The sequence below is a fragment of the Canis aureus genome, chromosome 27 (assembly GCF_053574225.1).
Source record: "Canis aureus isolate CA01 chromosome 27, VMU_Caureus_v.1.0, whole genome shotgun sequence".
In the NCBI taxonomy this organism is placed as follows: domain Eukaryota; kingdom Metazoa; phylum Chordata; class Mammalia; order Carnivora; family Canidae; genus Canis; species Canis aureus.
In genome coordinates, this window is record NC_135637.1 from 20,086,807 (window position 1) to 20,110,436 (window position 23,630).

The 23,630-nt window shown below is 47.2% G+C and overlaps 1 protein-coding gene and 2 long non-coding RNA genes across 7 annotated transcripts; 1 reads left to right on the forward strand and 2 right to left on the reverse strand.

The window, feature by feature from the left end:
• Nucleotides 1-370: 370 nt before the first annotated feature.
• On the reverse strand, nucleotides 371-2,909 carry LOC144299986 (uncharacterized). 2 transcript variants are annotated; one of them, XR_013366651.1, is made up of 3 exons: nucleotides 1,730-2,909; nucleotides 1,496-1,628; nucleotides 371-902 (listed from the first exon to the last, which is right to left on the reverse strand). It is a non-coding gene; the product is annotated as an uncharacterized LOC144299986 (long non-coding RNA). The 2 variants fall into 2 exon arrangements; XR_013366650.1 differs by having other exon boundaries at nucleotides 2,268-2,898.
• MLEC (malectin) lies at nucleotides 2,870-17,917 on the forward strand. 4 transcript variants are annotated; one of them, XM_077875925.1, is made up of 5 exons: nucleotides 2,870-3,028; nucleotides 9,637-9,815; nucleotides 10,352-10,528; nucleotides 10,634-10,691; nucleotides 12,301-17,917. In XM_077875925.1, exons 1-5 carry the CDS (start codon nucleotides 3,025-3,027, stop codon nucleotides 12,528-12,530), a joined length of 648 nt encoding a protein of 215 aa, XP_077732051.1. In that variant the 5' UTR covers nucleotides 2,870-3,024; the 3' UTR covers nucleotides 12,531-17,917. The 4 variants fall into 4 exon arrangements, with proteins under 4 accessions (XP_077732051.1, XP_077732053.1, XP_077732050.1 ...); XM_077875924.1 differs by lacking the exon at nucleotides 2,870-3,028 and adding an exon at nucleotides 3,105-3,493; XM_077875926.1 differs by lacking the exon at nucleotides 2,870-3,028 and adding an exon at nucleotides 3,641-3,762.
• On the reverse strand, nucleotides 17,092-23,490 carry LOC144299987 (uncharacterized). Its single transcript, XR_013366652.1, has 2 exons — nucleotides 22,910-23,490; nucleotides 17,092-19,843 (listed from the first exon to the last, which is right to left on the reverse strand). It is a non-coding gene; the product is annotated as an uncharacterized LOC144299987 (long non-coding RNA).
• Nucleotides 23,491-23,630: the final 140 nt, after the last annotated feature.

The window sequence follows — 23,630 nt, forward strand, 5'->3', positions numbered from 1 at the left end:
TCTGAGATCATGATCTGAGCCGAAACCAAGAGTCAGATGCTTAATGACTGAGCCACCCAGGCCCCCTTTATTGTTTTTGATGCTGTTGTGAATGGAATCGATTTATTTCTCTTTCAGAAAATTCATTGTTTGGTGTCTATTTTAAAATATCTCATTTGTGGGATGCCTGGGTGGCTAGGTGGTTAAGCATCTGCCTTCAGCTCAGGGCATCATCCTGGAGTCCTGGGATCTCGAGTCCCACATCGGGCTCCCCGCATGGAGCCTGCTTCTTTCTCTGCCTATGTCTCTTCCCCGTCTCTCTGTGTCTTTCATGAATAAATAAAATCTTAAAAAAATATATCTTGTTTGACCCTTACAACAACTGTAAGGTGGATGATCTTATTTGCATTTTAGGAGAGAGGTGATTACAGAGAAAAGGAATAATGGATGTAGCTGGGAAGCCACTGAGAAAGGAACTGAACCCCGTTCAGTCTGACCCCTAAATCTCAGTTCCTATCACTCCACAGAAGGCGAGTTCTCTGTCCCAAGAGGATGCTGGTGGGCTTCAAGTAAATTAAAATACTTTAGCTATCATCCCCCCACCTCCCTTCCTCCAGCCCCAGACAACCCCTAATCTACTTTCTGTCTCTATAGATTTACCTGTTCTGAACATTTTATGTAAATCAGTAATACAACGTGTGGCCTTTTATGTCTAGCTTCTTTCACTTAGGATAATGTTTTCAAGGCTCATCCACGTCGTAGTGTACATCAGTACTTTATTACTTTTTCTGGCTCAACAATAGTTTATCGTATAGGTACACCACATTGTGTTTATCCTCAGCTGATGGACTTTTGGGTTGCTTCCACTCTTGCTGCTGTGAACATTTGAGTACGAGTTTTTGCGTGAACATGTGTTTTCATTTCTTGGGTAAAAGGGAGTGAAATTGCTAAGGTCAAATGGTTGCATTATCTTCTGTAAAACCTCAGATCTAGCTCTTCAAAGCAGGAACTACTACTTACACAGTTGAGGAAACTGAAACTCAGAGAGTATATCACTTGCCCAAGGCCACACAGTAAGTAAATGGTGGAGCAGGGCTGAGAAGCCAGGCAATCTAGTTCAGATTCCATGCTCATCATGCCTCCAAGTCTCAGAACTTTTGTTTTACCTAAGAGGTAGTCTAATCCACCAGCTACTGAATCTCAAAACACCAGGCCAGGCTGTACAAAGGAAGCCCAGCCAGGAACAGAATCTGAGGAGCCCACTGGGGGTTAGCCAAGTATCTTTTTCATCTCATGGGGTGAAGAAGGATCTGGGGAACTGAAAGGAGGCTTAAGGTTAGGTCTTTTGAGGCCTCCCTAGAGATTTAATCCATTTTTGTGATAGTTTCTCCTGGCCTAGAGTGGCTTAAGGATAAAATAAATATGAGCTCTGGAGGTCATGTCATATGTGGCTAGAACATGGGCTCTGCAGGTCAACTACCTGGGAGGGAGGAAGCCCCCCATCACGTCTTTGTACCTGTGATCCCCATTTGCACCATATCCTTGCTCTGAGGGCTATTCAAGTGCTGACTTAGCAGGTTCCTCCAAAGATGAGTTTTCAGAGAGTAGAGAGTAGGATAAGACAGCCTAGTGCAGGACTCCAGAGGTGCCTTGAGACAGGAAAAATATCTGTGGGATCAAGCTCATCCTGATCCTTGCAAAACATGGGGGGGGGGGGAGTAGGACCAGGAGGGTATACTTTAAAAGTTACCCCTATAGGGTCTGATCCTAGGGCCAGAGAAGGATTCATGGGGCATTTAAATCGCCCCTGATATTCTCCATTTTGGTTATCTCATTTTGTTCCTTTCTCTCTGTTCTAACTAAACAATTAAAATTCAGAGTCTGCAATTCTCACTCAGGACCCTGGGCGTATTTTTGTTCAAGGCTGAGTGAAGCTCAGTGCCTGGCACGGAGCAGGTAGGGCTGTTGGGTAAAATGCAAAGAGCCCAGTTAAATTTGGATTTTTGAACAAAACATGAATTATTTTTTCGTATAAGTATGTCCCATTTATCTGAAATTCAAGTTGAACTGGGCTTCCTGTATCTGCTAAATCTGCCAACCATAGTAAGGATGGTCTAAAAAAAATACTCGTGGAATTTGCTGCCTTGGCTGTGCCCTAAACTTGCGGTGTGACCGTTTGGCCAACACTAAGACCGTCTCTGGGCCTCAGTTTCTGTCTGAAAAGTGGGAGTTGGGACAGCGACCACAGAGCAGGGATCGCTAGTGTAGGGAGGTGCTGGGTGATCTACTAAAGAGCAGAGAAGCAGCTCGGTCGCGCGGGAACCTCCAGACGAACTCCTAACGGAGCGCCGAGCTGGACTCCTAACACTAGCGCGGGGGAAACCCCAATCCCGCCCCGAACTGGTAGGGGCGGCCGCAGGTCGTCGCCATGGATACACGGGTAGCCTGGAGCCCCTCCCCCACAAGGCCACGCATTTCCGCTGCGCTGGAGCCTTCTGATTGGACGGCTGCCGGGACGCTACCACAGGCTCTGAGCCCGCTAAGGGGTGGGGGCGGGGTGCCGTCCTCGTGGGACTCGTGCCCTGAAGACCCGTGCTTGTGGCCTCTGTAGGGGAGGGGGGGTTCTCTGCCTCACGAGGAGAAAAAGACTGAGACTCAGGTCGGGAGAATGTGCGCTGCTTCTCCTACTAGAGCTTATTATATTCACGCCTCTCCCTGAGAGAGGAAGAGGGGGCGGGAAAGTCGGCAACGCCCCCTCCGGAGCCTATTCGGTCCCAAGATCTGGAGCACCGGAAGTGTTGGCGACGTGTCAGTGCGCCCTACTCTAAACCTTCCCTCCTAGGCCACCTTTCCTATTCAGCCGCGGGATTCCGGGGCCGCCTGGGCGCTGCACCCCTCCACTTCCGCATTGAACCGCCGCTTCAACCGAACTCCCAGCCTCTGCGCGCGCTCCCTCTCAAGCCTGATGGTTGGGCCGGCGCCTGGGAGTAGCCACGCCCTTTCCCTCGCCTGGCAGCCAATGGACGGGCGTCTCCTGGCGGGGTGATGGGTAATTAATGAGGATTGGGCGCTGATTGGCTGCGGGGTCGTGGCCGGGGGCTGGGCGGCGGGGTAGGTTGTTCCTGAGGTGGGAGGCGGCACCCGTGGCTGAGAAGGAGGCCCGAGAGCGACATGTACCCGGCGGCTGAAGCACAGCGGCCCGTGGCGCTGTCGTTCTGAGTCCGGGGCGGCCTGGCGGCCGGCTGAGGACGAGGATCGGCGGAGGCTGCCCCCGCTGTGGTGGCCACCATGCTGGGGGCCTGGGCGGTTGAGGGAGCCGCCGTGGCGCTCCTGCGACTGCTGCTGCTGCTGCTGCTGCCGGCGCTCCGGGGGCCGGGGCTCGGCGTGGTCGGCTCGGCGGGGGCCGGGCTGCCGGAGAGCGTCATTTGGGCGGTCAACGCGGGCGGCGAGGCTCATGTGGACGTGCACGGGATCCACTTCCGCAAGGACCCTTTGGAAGGCCGGGTGGGCCGAGGTGAGAGCCCCTCAGCCGAACCGCGGGATCCAGGGCCTGCCGTGCTGGGCTCAGCCGGGCTAGGCTTGCGGGCCCTGAGCCCCCTCCTCGATCCTGGGGCCACGTCTCTGGAGCCAAGTCTCTCTCTGCAGTTTCCTCAGGGACCCGGTCCGAGCTCAGAGCCTAGCGCTGGCTCCAAGCTGAGAAGAGCGATTGAGGCAGAGTTGGCGAGAAGTTATATTTGGACCTCACATCCTGCGTTTCTTAACCCCTGGCTTCCACCCGATGGGGTAATGTGAAGACGAGGGCGGCCTGTTGCCATCTCGAGGCCTCACGGGTTGTAGGTTAACAACAGTGTCCCAGGCCTGGGTGGTTTTGCCCTCCTACCAAGACAGTCCCTGGTAGATGCCTGCCAGCCCAGAAACCAGCCGGCTTCCTTACCCCTTCTTCAGGAGCGGGGCTTGATTCTTAGCCAGAATAGAAAGGAATCTTTGAAGAGGATGGGCCAGAAAAGTTTGATTGTAGCCTCCTCCTGCCCTCCTCCCCACCTCCCTCTAGAGCTAGGGATATGTGTGCAAAAAGGTGGAAGCTGAGGCCGCCCCAGAGGGTGGTTATACTGAAGCCATCCTGCACGTGAGGCTGATAGAGTGTCAACTGGATCAACTAGTGTAAGATCTGGGTATTCTGTCCAAGAGTGTGTAGAGCCTACCTTAAGTGGCCTTGAGAGGTCGGATCCCCAGTGTATGGGAAAAATGATTTTGACTTAACTGACAGAGCAACAGCAGTTTTTACAGAGCCACACAGTTGTCAAAAGCTAGTGTAAGAATTGCTGTGGGAGCTGGTTAAAAAAATGCAAATTCCAGACCCAATAGATTAAGCCCACGTTTCTACATCAGAGGCTTCACCCCAGACCAGACGTGGGGTGAATCTGCTCTAGACTCTGTTTCTTTTGTAAGTGGGATTGGACAACAGGTTTAAGAGGGAAGTTCCTTGCTTCATGTGTTAGAAGGAGATTTATGTTGTATGCTGGGTTCAGAAGCTGCCAAATTGGCAGTATGCCATCTCCAGAAAACCAAGAAACAGACTTTCTCTCATTCTTTCCACAATGCCCAGATTTGGCTCTTGCCTTTAGGAAAGAGTTTAACTTAGTTCTTCTAAGTTAATTGCAGTGTCCTGGAGTTTGTTACATTAGCAAGTTTATTGCTTCCATACATGTGAGGGTGTTGGGACACAGGACTGTTTTCTGAAGTTCTATGTTTGTCTTGGAATTTAGTTAGCCCTGGCATGTAGGTCTCAGTAGCCTGGGTTCAGCTGAGTCAGGGCTCCGTGCTTTAGCAGCTTGTAACAGCAGCCAAAGCTCGGCTTAACATGAGCGGGAGGTCATTGCTATCTCCATCCTGGACCCTTCCTCTTTCTTCATGGGTGTGGGCAGGGAGGAAGGATCCCTTGAGGAAACTAGAGACCGTTTGTGGACTTTGCCTCTTGAGATAGTAGTGGTAAGGACAGTGTGCAGATGGTTTCTTTCACTTAACAGACACCAGGCTTCACATAGGTTACATTATCCTATTAGGTTCATTATGTAGAGGAAAAAGCTAAGATCATACAGGTTTAGTCCCCAGCTTCTCTTCTTATACAGAAATCCTGGTTTTAATCTGCCGGGGCAGGTGATTTTGAAGGGGGGCGGGGGGGACGCTGCTGTTGCTGGTCAGTAGTCAGCCAGTCTTGGTGTCCTTGGGTTATTGGTTCATGGTTGCCGTTCCTTTGGAGGAGATTATTGTAGCAGGTAAAATTTCATGAGACCTACCTACCAAAGCTTATGTGTACTGGACCCCTATCTTGGACCCCGGTCTTTAGGATACTCTATAAACCGTTTCCCTGCTCCACTCTTGTCAGAGTATGACCAGCATGGACCATGAATTGGAGCAGTGGGGAGGGGTAGATGAAGAGTGAAGGTTGGTTGTCAGCTGCAGCTTGGACCAGCTTGTTGCAACATTACACTTACTGGGTTCCTAGAGTAGCTTTTGGTGGCCTTAGATCTGGGGCTGAGATGTGATTCAGCTTCCACTCTCAGGAGGCAACTCTCTAGTTTCTTTCTGTACTAAGGAGTCGGCACCACCTAGAGAAGTTTAGCTGTTCACTCTGCCCGCCCTTCTCTGGTAGGCAGAGAAGGTAGGTTGTGCCAGGTATTTGGAGACCCTTGCTTCATGCAGCTATTTACAGTAATTGCAGTAGGAGCTGTATGTCTTATTTCTTTTGCGACATGCCTGTGCTACTGTTTGCAGCATGCTGAAGAAAGTTCATTTTATGTTGACTGAATTCAGGTATTTGTTGCCAAGTTAATCCAGATAAGCGTTTGGCCTGCTTTTGAACTTGGTGTTTCTCTATAGTGTCTTTGTAGTTCAGCATTCTTGTAACTGTGAGTGGCCTAGGGCACCTTGTGGCTTTTGCTTTCAAAGGCACTTTATAATATTTATTGAATTTCATTTCTGCCTTGAGAATAGCTGGTGCTTATAGGAGATACTTATAGCCTGGGAAAGGCATTTTCAACTTGTGTGCCTCACCAGATGGAAGTACCACTATAGAAAGTGTTTAGCAGTGCTCAACTTGGGATTTTGGCATGCTGAACATTCCAGGTTCTTTTTAACTTGCTCATTCTGGGTTCCTCCTGGCTCACCAGTTCTATGCCCTCCTGGTTATTTGGCCTGAGGGCATAGAACTTGGCTTGGTTTTAGGAGAATTTCCTCTTCATAGAAAGATACCTGGTGATCATTTGTATGACTTTGAAGAACATGCTTTACTTCTTTGGGTCTTGTTTTCCTTATTAGTATAACTTATCATGCTTTAGAAATCAGTGGCCCTGAGTCTGAAAACTGTCATGTCCAGAGTGGGTTAAAGTGTCTCTACTTTTTCTGTGCTCAGTGACCTTTTACATGAAGTTACAACCAGGGCAGAACATGGCTCCAGAGGGGCAAAAAGGTGGCTAAGAGCCTGAGCCTATCAGATTACTAATTCTGCAAGCCTAAGGAAGACCCTTTTCTGGGCAGACTTCTTTTTGCCTGGGGAAGGATTGGACTTTGTGGACACAAGAGCTTAAAAGAGGATGAGAGTCACTGCTCCCTCTGATTTGCTTAAGGCCATGGGATTTGTTTAGAATTCTCTTCCTATACTGTCACCTAAGAGGCAGGCTTCATTTACAGGCCCTCCAAGTAGCAGAAGTTCACAGGTAGAGAATTTAGGTAAGTGGTATTCCCATTCTACAGGTGAGAAAGTACCTGGAGAGAATAATTTGTTCCAAATCACACAGTAGGTGGCAGAGCCAGGATTCAAATCCAGGCTTGTCTTACTGTAAAGCTGGGACTGAATTTTCCAAGCAGCCTGGCTCCTCCATTGTCCCTGAGGTAAGAAGCAGCAGACATAATGTAGGCCCTTTGGCCCCCTTCCTTTCTGGTTAACTGTCTGACCTATATTGTGCCAACTTCAGCAATGTGCTGATTGTGTACACTTCACTGTACTCAGAGAAATCTGTTTAGCTGTGAATATGTAAACTCTAAGGGGGAAAGAAAAAAATCCTTTTTGCTGCTGCGTCTCTTGGGGCTTGGGCAAATGCAACTTTGTATGTGGCAAACCTCCTGGGAAAGCCACTTGGGCTTTAAAGGAAAAATATTTAAAGGTAATTCCAAGGTTGTTAAGTAGTTTTTATTCACATGGCTGAGTTTTGTTAGTTGTGAGACTAAGGCTGTTACAGATTACATTTCTGTCAGCTTCTCGCTTTTTCCACTCTGCAAGAAAAAAGATTCCCCACACATACACAAAATTTTCTGCGTATCTAAAAAGCAAATCTAGTTATGTTTCAGAGTTGTAAAGATCATGGTCCTCATGGAAGAAGGAAATTCTTAGAAATCAAGTGGAAGAGAAATAGCAGTCTTTTAATCTTTATGGGTTTGTGCTCTGGTGTAATGGTTTGAGCCTGGGAAAGAGCTGAGGCATGTTGGCAGTACATCCTTTGTTAATGTTACTTAGGCACCCTTCTTTGATTTCTTGAGAAGAAACAAGAAGAAAAAAATCTGAAGACAAAAGTGCAGTGAGTTTCCTGTTGCATTGTCTCATCAGGTCCATCTGATGTCATGGCTAACTGTTCACTTACAGGAACTGTTAACCGTTATGTCTATTGGCTTGATCTTAGCCACTGGCTCTTTTAGTTACTCTTTTAACCTCCCTTGGAGATAAAGATCCCCTTGGAGTTTTGGTGATTCAGAAGATAAGGCTCCAGGGATGACTGCTTTGGACATCTCCCAAAGGATCCAGGTGCCAAATATCTTCAGAGTCACTGTGTGAGATTGGAAGGTGGTCTTGAAATCTTAATTCCAGGCTAGAGGAGAGAGTGGGCCTGTGTACCAAAATCATTGCTAAGTCTGTAGTTTGGAGAGTAGATTTATGGAGCACTAGAAAGCCTCATTGTGTTTACATGATAAAGGAGTCAGAGAAGCTACTCTGTCTTGGAAGGAGGAAGCATAGCTATTCATCTCTGGGGCTGGAGTGTGGTGTCTTATGTTTGAGGAAAGCCCCCAGTTTAGTTTGTTATTGGGGGGGTGGGGTTGAAAAATATAGGTAGTCTTGTCTCCTGTCAAGGTTGGGGGAGGAAGCTGGGGGCAATAGCGGTTTTTGGCTCTTCTGATGCTGACTCAAGGTATGTAACTTTTCACCTTTTTTTTTTTTTTTTTTTTTTAACGTAAGCTCTATGCCCAATGTGGGGCTTGAATATTCATGTCTCTGAGATTAAGAGTTGCATGCCCTACCAACTGAGCCACTCAGGCACCTCTAACTTTTTAATTTTACCCTGCCTTATTCCTTCTCAGTCTGTGAAATGAGAAAGGTGGCTCCCCAAGGACGTGGGCATCTTAGGCCAGAGGTGCCAGTAGGACCTGGGCAAATTTTTTCTTGCTAGGATGGCCCTAGCTATCTGGAGAGAATAGCAGGGCTTTACTGCTCTGCAGGCACCTCCTTTGTTGCTGTTGTTCAGCAAATCATATTGAGTGCCAGGGACCTTGTTAGGTGCTGGGGACAAAGTAGGAACTTTTTTTCTTCTTTTAGTTTAACTGGGGGAATGTGCAAAAGAGAATAGGTGAAATTGAATTTTGTGAGTTTGTGGGAAGTAAGATGTTTACATGTAAAGGAAATCAGAAAGCATCACACCTTTCTTTTTATGAGCTTGTTTCTCTTTACCAGCCTTGGAACTTTGTGAATGAAAATTATAAAAAGCAACTAAGCTGGTATCTTACTTGCAGTAAAGACAATGCAGAAATGACTTTCCTAACATATCCTGTTTGTTTTAGACTCGAGCTTTTCTGAATGAAAAAAAAAAAAAAACAACCAACACATTCTTTGAACTTAATCATCTTGCAGAGTTCTTGGCCAACCCCCCTGTTTTATGAGGTTTCTTTGAAGCTCCCTTCTTAGGGAGCCAGGAGCTGTAGCTATCGCCTGTTTTCTTCTGTCACGCTCTGAGCAGTTGAGGAAAGGCATTTTTTTTTTAAAGATTTATTTATTTATTCATGATAGACATAGAGAGAGAGAGGCAGAGACACAGGCAGAGGAAGAAGCAGGCTCCATGTTGGGAGCCCGATACGGGACTCGATCCTGGGACTCCAGGATCACGCCCTGGGCCAAAGGCAGGTGCCAAACCGCTGAGCCACCCAGGGATTCCTGAGGAAAGGCATTTTAACAGGCTTTTTAAAAGTTCCACTCTGAGGGTTTGAGAGCTGTTGGGGTGATTATTGTTTGGTTTCTTTTACTTTACTCTTCCTTGGTAATAGGTCTCTGATTCTTTTTTTTTTTTTTTAAGATTTTATTTATTTATTCATAGAGACACACACACAGAGAGAGAGAGAGAGAGAGAGAGAGAGGGAGAGAGAGAGAGAGAGGCAGAGACACAGGCAGAGGGAGAAGCAGGTTCCATGCAGGGAGCCTGATGTGGGACTCGATCCCAGGTCTCTGATTCTTGAATGTCTTTGTGTCTGGTCTCTTTAGAACCAGGCACAGAGAGGGTGGCCCCTTCTGGGCGTGTTACTAGCATTGTCCTGGAAATGGCTCTGTCAGTTCTGGGGTCTTTGCTCTTTTTGTGTGTCTTGCCTCTGATGTGGTTTCTCCTTGTCTTTTGTCCCCAGCCTCCGACTATGGTATGAAACTGCCAATCCTGCGTTCCAACCCTGAGGACCAGATCCTGTATCAAACAGAGCGGTACAATGAGGAGACTTTTGGCTACGAAGTGCCCATCAAGGAGGAGGGGGACTACGTGCTGGTGTTGAAATTTGCTGAGGTCTACTTTGCACAGTCCCAGCAGAAGGTGAGGCCTGATCAGTGGGACATTGCCACTCTTGGATAGTCCCCTGCTATGGGCCAGAGAATGTAAGAGCCTCCCCAGAAGGGAGGAACAGGTGAGCTTTAAGGAAAAGCTGGATTCCTTCTGCCCCTAGAGAAGCAATGTCCCATTGCTCACTAAGCTGCACTTGGCTCTGGGGGTTGGTGACAGAAGGCAATGCCAGAATCTTCATTCTTGACAACTAAATGATCCTGGTTGTCAGTGCCTTCTTGTTTTTAGTTTTATTCTTTTCCTGCCTCTTTTTGCAAATTTTCTTCTATCCACGTTGAGCTTTTTGTTTCTGTTCTCTGTTCCCTAAGACCAGTATGAGACCTCGACAGTGAAGGAACATGGCTTTGATTTGGTTCATGTAAAGAACTTTGTACCCTTGACTATACCCAGCCCTGTCATCTTAAACATTATTTCTGAATTTGAAACCCAGGCAGGTACATGATCTCACACTGCTAAAGGGGTATGACGCTGATGGTTTTGACATTGTCTCTTTTTTTTAATCGTGGAAGGTATTTGATGTGCGATTGAATGGCCATGTCGTGGTGAAGGACTTGGATATCTTTGATCGTGTTGGGCACAGCACAGCTCATGATGAAATCATCCCTATGAGCATCAGAAAGGGGAAGCTGAGTGTCCAAGGGGAGGTGTCCACCTTCACAGGGAAACTCTACATCGAGTTTGTTAAGGTAACGCTCTCCCTCTGCCCTCCCAGTTGAGAAAATGTTAAAAAGAATGGATTCGGGGGAATGTTTACTGCTGTGTGGTACTGACCGTGGTTTCCCATTTCCTAGGGGTACTATGACAATCCCAAAGTTTGTGCACTCTACATCATGGCTGGGACAGTGGATGGTAAGTGGTGTCTTTTTTGCCTTGGGCTGAAGGATATGGTTGAGGAAACCCTTGGGGGAGTACTTTAGCTGATCAGTATTGTGAAAACATTTAAAGCCAAATTGTTTATATTCCCCAAATGAATGAGAACATATAATGTTTGTCCTTCCCCGACTGACTTACTTCACTCAGCATAATACCCTCCAGTTCCATCCACGTTGAAGCAAATGGTGGGTATTTGTCATTTCTAATAGCTGAGTAATATTCCATTGTATACATAAACCACATCTTCTTTATCCATTCATCTTTCGTATGTTCTCATTCATTTGGGGAATATAAATAATAGTGAAAGGGAATATAAGGGAAGGGAGAAGAAATGTGTGGGAAATATCAGAAAGGGAGACAGAACATAAAGACTGCTAACTCTGGGAAACGAACTAGGGGTGGTAGAAGGGGAGGAGGGCGGGGGGTGGGAGTGAATGGGTGACGGGCACTGGGGGTTATTCTGTATGTTAGTAAATTGAACACCAATAAAAAATAAATTAAAAAAAAAAAAGCCAAATTGTGAGGAATCCAGAGCCAGATGAATGGGGATGAAGTGTAGCATGGTGTTGGCCCTAAGCTTTGGAATAAGGTCTGGATTCAAATTTTGCTGTTGCCACTTAATCAGCTCTTTGGTTTTGGACAAATTCCTTGAACTTTATTGTAAATTTGGCTTAATAATGGTACCTCCTGGTGTGCCCTGAACTTTGCGGTCTTTTGGAATTGCCTAAAACTTGTTCTTACTCTCTTTCTCTGACATCTATTTCTTGGGGGCAAAAAGGGAAAAAGCAAAAGAAGGAGTCCTTTAGCGCTTTGGTCTGCTCTGAGAGAGTCCAGAATTGCTGGACTGCACTGGCCAAAAGTTCACTTACTAATGTCTCCTTGTTTTGGGGATCTAACCTTAGGGTGTATTGCTTTCTCAGCATTGAGATGATCCTGGGCACCAGCTTCCCAGGCTGATTTATTGCAGAGAAAGCTTATGTCTTAGTGACTTTTCTCCTCTATTCTATCTCTGTACCTTTTCCTAACTCATCCTGAATGCACCAAGGAGCTCATCTTCTTGTCTTGATGTGTCCCCAGATACTGGTATTCTGACATTTAGGTAAATGTCTTGCCACAAAAACAGATTTGTAGCTTGAGTCCCTAAGGAGGAGGCAGAGCAGAGGGGTAGTGTGTGCTGACAGACAACCCAAGGTTCTGTGGCTCAGCTTTTCCTCAGTTGCTGTGTGGATCAGAAGGGAACATGGGAGGCCAAAGGAGGGATTGGAAAAGGTTAAGTTTTGGGTGTTAGGTCACTGCCTCTGTTCAATATGGTCTTCCCATGGTTCTGAAGAAATAGGACAGGAAGGGAAGAGAGTGAGCCTCCCTGGGCACAGGGCTTTTACTGTGTTTTAGTTAAATCTAAAGAAGACTAGTGTTTGCAGCAATTGCTGTTCTCTAGGCCAGGAGCTATTTCCACTACTCTTTTTTTTCCCATGGACCCTGCTGAGGTCATAGCGTCTCTTGATTGTGGCTCATTTATGGTTCTTAAGGGTCTCAGTTAAAGGCTGTGGGTCTGACTTAAAAGGTGTCTGCTTTATTGTGTCAGATGTACCAAAGCTGCAGCCTCATCCAGGCCTGGAGAAGAAAGAGGAGGAAGAAGAAGAAGAAGAATACGATGAAGGGTCTAATCTCAAAAGACAGACCAACAAGAACCGGGTGCAGTCGGGCCCACGCACGCCCAACCCCTATGCCTCGGACAACAGCAGCCTCATGTTTCCCATCCTGGTGGCCTTCGGAGTCTTCATTCCAACCCTCTTCTGCCTCTGCCGGTTGTGAGAACACATACCATCCTGAACTGGGTGGAGGGTGTGGGAAGGAAACCAAACATGTTGGTTTTGGTTTCTGTATTTTTCACAATGATTAACAAACAAACAAAAAACAAAAACCACACACAAAAAATTAAAGGAGAAAAAAAGAGGCAGAGTGGGTAGAGAGCAGCCCCCATTCCCCACTGGTCCCAGCCCTGCTTTATTCCCTGTGCTCTCTTTGTGGCTGGCCCCAGCCATCTCTTTCCTCTCCAGGGTACTTAGGGTAAAGCGGATCCTACACAGTCACGGATCCTCATCTGCACATCTAGTGGAAAGGACTCTGAACCCAGAGCAGACATGGTTCCTTTTTTTAGGTTTGAAATTAACAGCAGGGAAATGTCATCTTATTACCTGAGAAGACCAGTGCTGGGAGTTGGGTATGTTCTGAAGTTATGTCCAGATAAGTTTTCAGATGTCCTCGGATTGAAAGTGTGTGTGTGTGCTTTGTGTATATGTGAAGGTGTATAATTTGTATGATAAAGATGAAAACAGAAGGGGGATTAAAAAAAAAGAAAAGAAAAGTAGATACTTCCTTACTTGGAAGCCTTTCTGGTTTCAGCCTAATGATGGTTCCACCTTAAGTGTTTGCGCTTTGTCATTGCTTGTCTCCCTGACATGTGCCAGTTAGAGGACTGTCTGGTATCCAAGACGATTAGTTTATTTCAGGTCCTCAAGTTGCCTCTGACTTGTTACCACAACAAATCATTTTGATTTCAGTGCCTGTTGGGGACTTGATTTCCTCTCATTTTCCCCCCCCTTAATCTGGCTCATTTGAAATCTCTTCTCTCTGTCTCTCTGTCTCTCTCTCTCTTTCTCTCTTTCAATCATCCCACTAAATTATTGCCAAGAAGGGAAGGAGACATGGGGATTTGGGGTTCCCTTTGCTTGAATGTCTTATCCTCTACCACCTCACCTTGTTGGTACCTCCCTCCCTGGATCTCTGAGCCAGCAGCCAGGAGGACCTGACCCAGCAGTTCTTTTACTGGCCCCTTTGTAGGGTCTTGCTGCCAGGGGACAGGGATGCTTTCCAGCCTGCAGCAACAGAACACTTGACCTTAAAAGTCTCTTCTGGTCTTTGGATTGGAAAAGGCTTATGTTAGCATAATTTAAGAGCCACCTCAAGAGACTTGAGCCCTACTAAGTGACTGACCACTGTTTAGAGTATCTATCTAGTATCTGATGTTCATTTAGTCCCATATCCTTCTGTGGCACAAGCCAACCAGTTTTGGTTTATGCCCAGAGTTGCCCCCGCAGAACTAGACTGATTGTATCTGGCCCAGTGGCTCCTCTCACTGATTTTAACAGTATGCCCCTCTGTCCTTTCATCTCCGTATCCAAGTTACAGTTGGGTTCTTGGCATGACGGGGCTGAAAGATTTCCAGTCAGCCATAGTCCTGGCAGCTCTGAAGCCAACCTTAGCATCTAAGCATCTGTCTTAAATTCCCTGGAAAAACTTCTGCAGGAAATGAAGCTTACCCCTTCCCTTCCTTTCTGGTCACTGTTATCCTTTTCCCAGTTAAAGCAGCAATGAGGGAGGACCTAACCAAACTACAAGGAATTTTGTGGATGGAAGACAGCAGGATTAGCTTCTGCTTGGGCTGGAGCAGCACAGAATCCCAGACAAGGCCCATCTTTTCAGAATGTGTTTAATTTTGTCTCCCCCCCCCCCCCCAATGTTTTTAAAGAGCTTCCATATATTTGAACTGTTCATTTTGTGACAAAGTAAGTAGCTTTGGGCTCATGTCCTGGGTTTTGACTCTTAATGAGTTACTCTGGGCCAACGTTGAGTCCTTTGAGAGTTGGAGCCCTTTATTTTAGCTGTGACTTAGGCCTCAGTAGTAGGGTATTGAGTCGGGCATCTGGATGGCTCTGGCCTGAGGCTGCAATAAGAGGACCGCTTCCTGGAGTGCTTCACAAAGCTCCCTGCTTTAAAGGATGACATCCCTTAGCCTTGGTCCTGGGGACCCCCTGCCTGGGGCAGCCAATATCCTGACTATTAATCGAGCTTCTGACAGTGGCTTTGGTTCCTCTTCCATCACAACTCCCCACAGCTGTCAGCCACTGCCAGTGGAGTAGACAAGATGAGGAAGGAGGACTTGCTGCCTCCATTTTGCCTTGTTTGTTAGTTTGCCTGGGTCTCTGAGGAAGGGGAGGGTCCCGCCTCCTTACCTCAACCCATCCTTTCAGTGACTCAGAGTCTCAGAAGGAAACCCTGGCTCCTGGGGCCATTTCCTAATGGTACTGTAAGCCAAGCAGCTTTGCTTCCAAGCTTACCCCTGTTTCCAAGCCCACTCCTTTCCCCTGAGTTCAGGGATAAGGGATGGGCATTTTCCTCTGCTTGTGTCCGAAAGGAAGGAACATCTTTCTATGGCTCACAAAAACTAAAGGAGAAGTGAGGAAACAGGAAGAAGTATGGTGGGGGCTGGGGTAGAGTCCCCTGGAGCCAAGCCCACCCAGCTAACAGAGCTGCCCAGGGCTGGTTATAGCTGGCCCGTGATGCTGAACTTGAAAGCTTTTTTTTTTTGTTTTGTTTTTTGTTTTTTGGCTCCTCCAAGATGATATAGGTACATGAAGTTTAGGTTAAAGGGGTAGGGTGGGGCACTCTTTATTTGTATTTTTGTATTGTGTGTGTCACGGATTACTCTGTTCATCGTTTGCTTTTTGCACTGTTTGTTCCCCTGCCTAAATTTTGAGCTCATGCTAGGCCCAGGCGGCTGTGCTGTAGGGAGTCTGTCTGGGGTTGGGGAAGTGATGAGGGAGGCCACTTAGGCCTGGGGAAAGGGAGATCTGGCTCTTCTACTGGATCCATGCTCTCCTAGGCTTTTCGATTTCCCTGACCCCAAAGCCAAGAGCATATGGCCAAGATGAAACTCCTTTTGCCAGGAGTGTGGCTTTGGTTCAGTTTTTGGGTGGACCACACAAAGATGTCTACTCTCAGCCCAGAGAGTCTGCAGCGTCGTAGCTCTGATTTGGGTCAGAGGCCGGCTGGCTGTTTTGGGTTTTACTCATCTGACTAAAACATTGTGGGTCCCACAGGAAACAATCTGTGGGATCCATGTCCCCTAAACCAGATCCCATTTTTCTGTAAAGTCTCCGCTATGGAGGAGAAGCTGCTCAGTGAATATCTTGAATTTTGGTGACTTGAAAGATGGTTATCTTCAAGTGTCAGCGGTGTTAGACTCCCAGGGGGGCCACAGGGCCTGCAGGGCTACTGGCTGGTTTGAGAGTGTGACCTTGTTCTCTTTTTTTCCACAGTTTGCCTAAGAGATACTGGCCTGAAATTGGGGGATCACATTAGGGGTCAATTAGGCTTTGAAGAGATGAGGTGAAATTTAAGTTTACCTCCCCTTTCTGTGCCTGGAAACTTTAATCCAGTTTCAGAATTGTGTTTTGACTTCTTTATCTTTTTGGAGAAGCTTCTGTTTTAAGGAATTTCTCTTCCTTCTTATCCTGCCTCTACTTTCTCCTGAGAAGGCCTGGCCATGGCTTCTAGAATCTCAGTTGAACTTCAGAAAACAGCAGCAGTATTTTCCCTTTCCTAGCAAGTATACTCCTTTCTCTAGAAATTGGCTCACCTTGGGAAGCCCAGGGAGAGTCCATAGGTTCTCTACCCTCCCTGGAGATTGGGGCAGGACCCACCCCGGTCAGCACAGTGCCTTTTCCTCTCCTGCTCTGAGCCAGGGTGGGCATTCCCTCTAGATTCAGGTCTGGGCGGGGTCTTACAGTCCTTGCCATGGGGCTGATTCCCCATCCCTTTCTCCCTTTCCTCTTTGCTGGCCGGCTCTGACCTAATTCAAGTGTCTTCTTGCCTCAAGGAGCCTTAATGGCATCAAGTGGCAACATGTAATATTGTCCTCCATGCCTCTCTAAAGGACCTAGGAGAACAGGTGAGCTTTCCAAAGTGAGAGATTAACAGATGCTCCTGTTCAAAAAAAAAAAAAAAAAAAGGGAAGGAGGAGGAGATGCTTTGGGCCTCCTTCTGCTGTGGGGAAGGCTAAGTGATAGTGCAGAAGCAGAACCAGAAATACCTGGGATCTGTTCAGAAATCTTAGAAGAAGTTTGCTTCTCTTCTATGGAAAGATCTAATTAGGGTCCAAAGAGCTCTAAGAAAATTGCAAAGAAGCCTTAATGTTCAAGCTTCAGAGAGATCAGTGTAATTTCTCCTTATCCGTCCGAGCTTGGACTCCTTCTGTATTTAGACCTCTCCTGGGGCAAGAGGGCTAGATTTCTTCATTTTATTATGAGCCCAGATTGGCACCAGTGGGTCAGCTGCCCAGCTAGGGCGGGTTTCTTTGTATGTGGGTGGCTTGCTGCCGATCTAGTTTGTCCTTCCCCCGCTGCCTTTTGGCTAGCCTGCCTTCAGTTGCCAAATCATTTTGATAAGAGCATATGATTTGGGGACTGGCTGGGTTGGCAGGAAAAGAGCAGGATGGATCTCTTGGGATGGTCCCCTCCCACCCCCCCCACCCCCACCCCCACCCCCCAGGAGTATAAAAACAAGAAGCCAGGATTGTGCTGGCAGCCAGGGAAACAGTAGTCCTGTTAGAGTTGGCAGGGAGGGCCCTGGCACCTCTCACATCCAGGCAGTCTTGTGAGATGGGGGCACATAGCACCAGGAGAAGCAGAACTTCATTCTCACCTCTATTTTGAGCTTCAGTGCTTTATTTCAGTATGAGGGAAAACAACAACAAACTGAAGTGTGCTTTCCGTCCTTTCAAAGGACAACTGTCGGGAAAGGAGAGCCGAGTTGCTAGGTGGGAGGGGAGAATTGGCAGGGAGAGTCTTAACGGCAAACCAGGAATGAGGCGTTCTTGACTCTTCTCTTCCCTGGTGTGTCATGATCCAGGGAATGAAAAGAAAATTTGACCCTGGATTAGTCCCTTCCTTGGATTTTCCTTCTACTATATTCTCACACGCTAGGACCAGCTGCCCATTCTGAGCTCAGAGCAGCCCCTTCAACCATTATTGGCCTAACCTGGCTCGTCAGGAAACCCACCCCACCCTCCAGATTGGGCCTGGCTGCTCTATTCTGTACCAAGTCCTGGAGAATAGTGTCAAGTTCTTCATAGCCCTGGTAGCTCCTAGATTCCCATCCTCTCCCTGTGGAGGCCAAACTGACTCTGTCTGTAGCCACAACCTGCATCTCCAGCAGCACAGTGAGATATGACTGAGGGGCTTTGCACCTGGCTGGCCCGGGAAAGCAGTAGGGGTGGATAGAGCTGTCTTTCCTTCTGGGCTGTCTCCATCTGTCCCTACCCTTTACATGCCCCACCTTACTCCCACCAAAAAGTAAAAAAATCAGGATGTTTTTCACTGTCCATTGCTTTGTGTTTTAATAAACAATTTGCAGTGACACTTGTTGAGATTGAGTTTGAACTTGATTGCAAAGAGGTCAAAAGGTGACGCGGGGGGGCGGGTCACTTGGCTGCAAAGGGCTCTCCTGTGACAAGCCCAGGGGCTTTTGTCCATTTTCGCCGGGATGTTTGGTTAAAGGATTGAAGTTGTGTAAAATTCTGCCTGGCCATTTCAGCCAGCAGTGCATTCAAGGAAAAATAAACAGTTGTTTTGTTTTGTTTCTACTTTCACTGGAAGACCAGGCCATGACTGACTCCCTCCAATGCACATCTTCCCCTCAGCTTCCGTCACAGCCTGTGGACAGACCAAGCCCTGGGACAGTTTGCTCTGCTCTATCTGTCTGTCTGTCTGTCTGTCTCTCTCTCTCTTTTTTTTTTTTTGAGAGCGCGCAGCAGGGGCAAAGGGGGAGCAAGGGGAGGGAAGAGAGAATCCTAAGCAGGCTCAACACAGGGCTCAACACACAGCTCAGTGTGGGGCTCAATTTCACAGCCCTGAGATGAGCTGAGCCACCCAGATTCCCTAACTGCTTTTTCCTTTTCTACTGTGTTGTCAGTGTTGAGTATATGTGGGGAAGGGGCAGAAAGGCCAAAGGATGTTTTTCCTGTCATTTATCCACCTTGTTTTCCCACTGAGGAACATGAAACTAAAAAAACAACTTAAGTATTATTTATTCCAGGCTAGTCTGTAAATGGTCAAGGCAGGCTTCAAACTTAGTCTATCTGCCTGCAAAGCAAAGCCCCTGTTCTTTCTAAGGCTCTAAGGATAATTGTAGACCTCCCTTATGGAGCCCTTAAGTGGGCGAGGCATAATGCCAAGCACTTTCCCAGATGTTACTTCTGTTTAATCTTCAACAAACCAGTTGGTATTAGCCTTTTGTAGGTGAAGTGACTTGCCCAAGGCCATACAGCCAGCAAAAGACAGACAGAGCTGGGATTTTGCACCTGGGCTCTGACTCTTGAGTGTTACTCTCTGTTACTCTTAATTAGCTTTCCTTTTTCCACGATGCTATGTGCCTGGCTCCAGACTCCAGAACCTACCTGCTATATTTCTCCAGCAGGAATGGAGGTTGCTGGTATGAGGAGAGGGAGGGAGAGTTTGGCCTACCTCCCTCAGTTATCCCTTGAAGGACAGAATTCAGTGCTCAGTTCCAAGAATGAGGCCAGTGTTGATGGAGTCTGTTCTCAGGGCCCAAATAAACCAGGAGGCCCACAGAGCCTCTTTCTTAGCTCAAGCCCACCCGTAACGGGAGTTCTTTACTAATTCAGACCTAGCTGTTACTATTTCAAGCAGCTTTCCATGAGTTGCCAAATGGGGGAAGAGCCCTGAAGAAGCCTTGCTCTAGGGAGTTGCAGGGAGGAAAAGTGTCTGACAGAAGTTCTTGGGCCAAGGGCTGGGGGTTGGGTTAAACCACTCCTTGGGTCCAGATCTTAATCTTGCTAAGGAAATCAGGCTCCCGGTTGGCTGGAGCCACTGTGCTGGACCTTTCTCCATACTTAGGACCCCATCCCCCTCCACCCCTTATAGAGGAAGAGAGGAGTTTTCCCCACACATACTGGAAAACTTGGTGCTGTTAGCAGTGGTAAGGGGTCAAGGCAGAGGAGGTGGAGCAGGGAGGTTCTGGAGCCTCTGCCCCCTAGCAACCTGAGATGGCAGGCACCTCACTGCAGGACTCTGGCCCCAGAGTCATAGTTTTGTTTGTTGCTACATGTATGTTAGTAAAAAATAACCACACTTGCTTTCTGACTTAGCTTTGTGCTAAGACTTGCTCTCCTGGGTTTCCTTGCTGCTGCCACCAGAGTCCATGTGTTGCTTCCTCAAAGCCTGGTCCCCAGCTCGTTTCTCCTCAGCTCTTCCCAGTCAGCACCCTCTCCTGTCCAGCTCCACGTCTTCTCCCTATCCGGCATGCCTGCCCATGGCAGAGGGGTCCTGGGGAAAGGCCACCAAAACAGATTGGCATAGTGACTGTTCATGAGACGCCCTGGCACCAGCATCATGCTTTTTGTTGCTGTTTTTCATCTCCTCTTTGCTACGGCCCTAGGGAAGACAGACGTGTGACTAGCTTGACTTACAAAGAAGGAAACAAAGATTCAGAGGGGATAGATGACCCATGCAAAGTCCCATAGCTGGTAAGTGGCAGAGTGAGGACTGGGACTGTCTAACCACACGCTTGTGCTCTGAATGCCGTCATGTGCTAGTCTCTAAAAAGAACTGTTTGAATGAAGGTAACAGGATGCTTGGTGATGGTTACATGGAGGTTTATTCTATCATTTCTTCTCTGGAAAAGAAAGTAACCTTCTAAGGCTTAGTGATACAGGAAATGCATAGACATATTTTTTTTTAAGTTATATGGGGTGCAGAATGTGAAAACTTAATCATTCTCATACCTACCCAATTTATCCCTAGAGGACAATACAGGTGACAGTCTGGTGTGTATCTTTCCTTTTGTATGTATTTTATATGCTCATATGTGCATATTTCCACATATTTATTATGCACACGTGCAAGTTTTTCTTCTGAATCCATTACGGAGTTACTGGGTCAAACAGTATATGCATTCACAAATTTGAAAGTACTGCCCTCCACAAGGCTCCATGAATTTTTCACTCACCAATCTTGTACTGTATGACTTGGGAATATGCCAGAAACCCTTTTTTGGAAACAGGTGGGATATAAATAATAAATGAAATGAATGCTTTGTAAAAACAAAAACAATCCTCATTCCGGAGAGTGGTGACTTGGGTACTAGGGAAATGACCAGCTCTCAGTCCCAGACCACGAGGCATGCCTGCAGCCCCAGCCTTGACTGGTGGATTCAAGGCATGCCACCTTTAGGAGGCAGTAGGAAGGAGGACTGAACTTCCTGGTCTTTGCAGAAATAAAGCCTTCTGATGTCTTGCTTACCTTGGCTGCATGAGCTCCAGGCCCCACCTGCCTGGCCTGATTTGAGGCAGACTGCCTGGCTACCCTGGGGCTGCCCTGGAAAACCGCCACCGTCACACCTCTTACAGTGAGGAAAACAACCAGCTGAAGGAGAGACACAGAGCTTGGAGCTGGGGTGAAAGGAAGGCCAGCCTTTCCACACTGGTCTCCATGCATCTAGCCCAGGGAGATCTTGTGCTTACTATTTAATGCCGTGCATCTCTGTTGTCCTCTTTCCCCCAAACACGGTGTTAGTTTATGTACTTTCCAAAAAACATTTTTTTTCTTTTTATTTATTTATTATAGAGAGAGAGAGAGGCAGAGACACAGGCAGAGGGAGAAGCAGACTCCATGCACCGGGAGCCCGATGTGGGATTCGATCCGGGGTCTCCAGGATCGCGCCCTGGGCCAAAGGCAGGCGCCAAACCGCTGCGTCACCCAGGGATCCCCAAAAAACATTTTTTAAAAGAGCTTTTTGATATACCTTAGGAAGATCTGGTGAAGAGAAGCAGAGGCAGATTGGTTTATAAGCCTTTATTTTTCCTACTCCATCTATATATAATATATATATATAATATATGTAGATTATTATTCTATATATAATATATATTATATATATATAAATATTATTTATTTATTTATTCATGAGAGATAGAGGCAGAGACATAGGCAGAGGGAGAAGATGTGGGACTCCATCCCAGGACCCCGGGATCATGCCCTGAGCTGAAGGCAGACACTCAACTGCTGAGCCACCCAGGCATCCCCAGCTTTTAATCACAACTCACAGGTGGTGTGACCCAAGGGAGAATAGGCCCCAACTCCCTTATATGGCAGTTTTTATGTAATTTTCTTTTGAACAGAAAAAAGTGATCAAATGTGAAGTTGCTTTTCAATTTTAAGAGAAGATAAGGCTACTTTGGCTTAGCGTTTTCTTTCAGAGATCCTGAAATATATATTTTTTAAATATACGAGCAACCGATGATAGTATACTTGCTGTGATAAAATAATACATAAGTAGCTCTTGTGTCAAAAGTGATTATATTCCCTTTTTAGTTCCTTCCGATACTGTACTCCTCAGGGGGAACTGTGGTTAAAACTTTAGTGCATTTCCAGACCTCTTCCTTTGCAGTTACAAATATAAAACCATATATTCATGTCCTTTTTATTTATTTTATTTTATTATTATTTTTTTCATGTCCTTTTTAAACAATTGGGATTCCTGTGCCTTGCCCCCCCCCCCCCCCCGATCTTTAGGCTCTCTCTATACTGGTGCATATAGATAGATCTCATTATTTTTAACAGCCACATAACCTGAATGGATGCAATTTTTCAGTGTTACAAATGGTCCTGTGGTAAACATCTTTGTGCTAAAGGATCTGAAGTTGCAGATTAAGGGGGTAATATATTTGTTATTGTCCCTAGAAAAAGTGGGGATCCAGGTAACTAGTCCTGATGTTCTGAGAACAAAATTTTAATGAGCAAGTGAGTGTGGGAAATGGCTGCATGCTAAGCCTCCCTCCTGGTGATTCACAATTAAGTAGCATATTAAAAGCTCTGGAAATTCTTCAGTAACCACTCACTACTGAGTGGTTTAAAAAGGGTTGTTTGCGAAGGGAAGGACTTTAATTCTTTGTACACATCTATTAAAATTTTCCTGAACAGTTTGGTAAATGCCACCCAGTGGTGATCTCTCAAAGACAGGGCAACATTTAGATAGGAAATTGGCCACATACTGTTCTACCAGGTTGGGCAGCTGGGGTGGAGTCAGGTTTAGATTTTGTCCAGGAACCAAGTGAGGCCTGTCAGCCCCGCCCAAGCCCCTTACATAAGGTGAGAGGGACCCAGCAAGGCCTGCCATAAATCAAGTTTTGAGGCTGATCAAGGGGAGAAGGGTGGAGTCTCACTGTGGCCTAAGTCTGGCTGAGAGGTGATCTCAGACCTAGCAGACACAGGACAACAGTTGGGTCCAGGCTTCTAACATAGAAGATGTTGACCTTAGAGAAGGAGCCACTTGGGATGTGAGAGGGCAGCCTTAACCCACCCTCCACCCACTGGCCCAACTCCCTGGCTCACCTCCTCCACATAGCGAAATCATGATGAACTTCCATGCAGATGTTAACCTCTGTGAAGCCTCTTCTGGATGGGCCAGACCACTCTTGTGTATTCTGGTAGCACCATTGCTGTACCTCTGTTTGAGCAGTTAGCAGTCTGGCTCAACTTCTAGTTCATTCACACTTATTGGGCCAGTCAAGAGGAAGGGCCACATAATGAATCCTGTACTTCAGTCCTCCCCAACAAAAGGGGAGCTCCTACATAGTGGGGCATTCCTTCACCCACTCATTCAGTCATTAATGAGCACCTACTGTGTCAGGCATTAGCTATCCTGCCAGAATACAGTAGTGAATAGGGTGGACCCAATCCCTGTCCTGGTTCATGTTCTTACATTTCCTGTAGTCTAGCCCGATGTCTAGCTCAAAGCTTGGCACGGTTGGGTTTAAAAACGGTAATCTAATTGGAGAGCAAGTGCTGTTTTAATGTCTATGCTACAGATTAATTTCCTTATGACAGAAAGTATGAACTATTTTAAAGACATTTGGTGTGACCTTGGGGGTCCGATGGAGAGTCCGGGGGGTGGGCACCCCCCGGGGAACCCCCCCCTCGAGCCCCCGAGCCCCCCCTCCCCCCGCCCCCTCCAGCCCTAGGGCTGGGACCAAGCTGGCGAGCAGGCGGCTGCCCCCCGCCCCGCCCCCAGGCGCCACCCCGGGCCCCGCCCCCGCTCTCCATAGTTACGGCG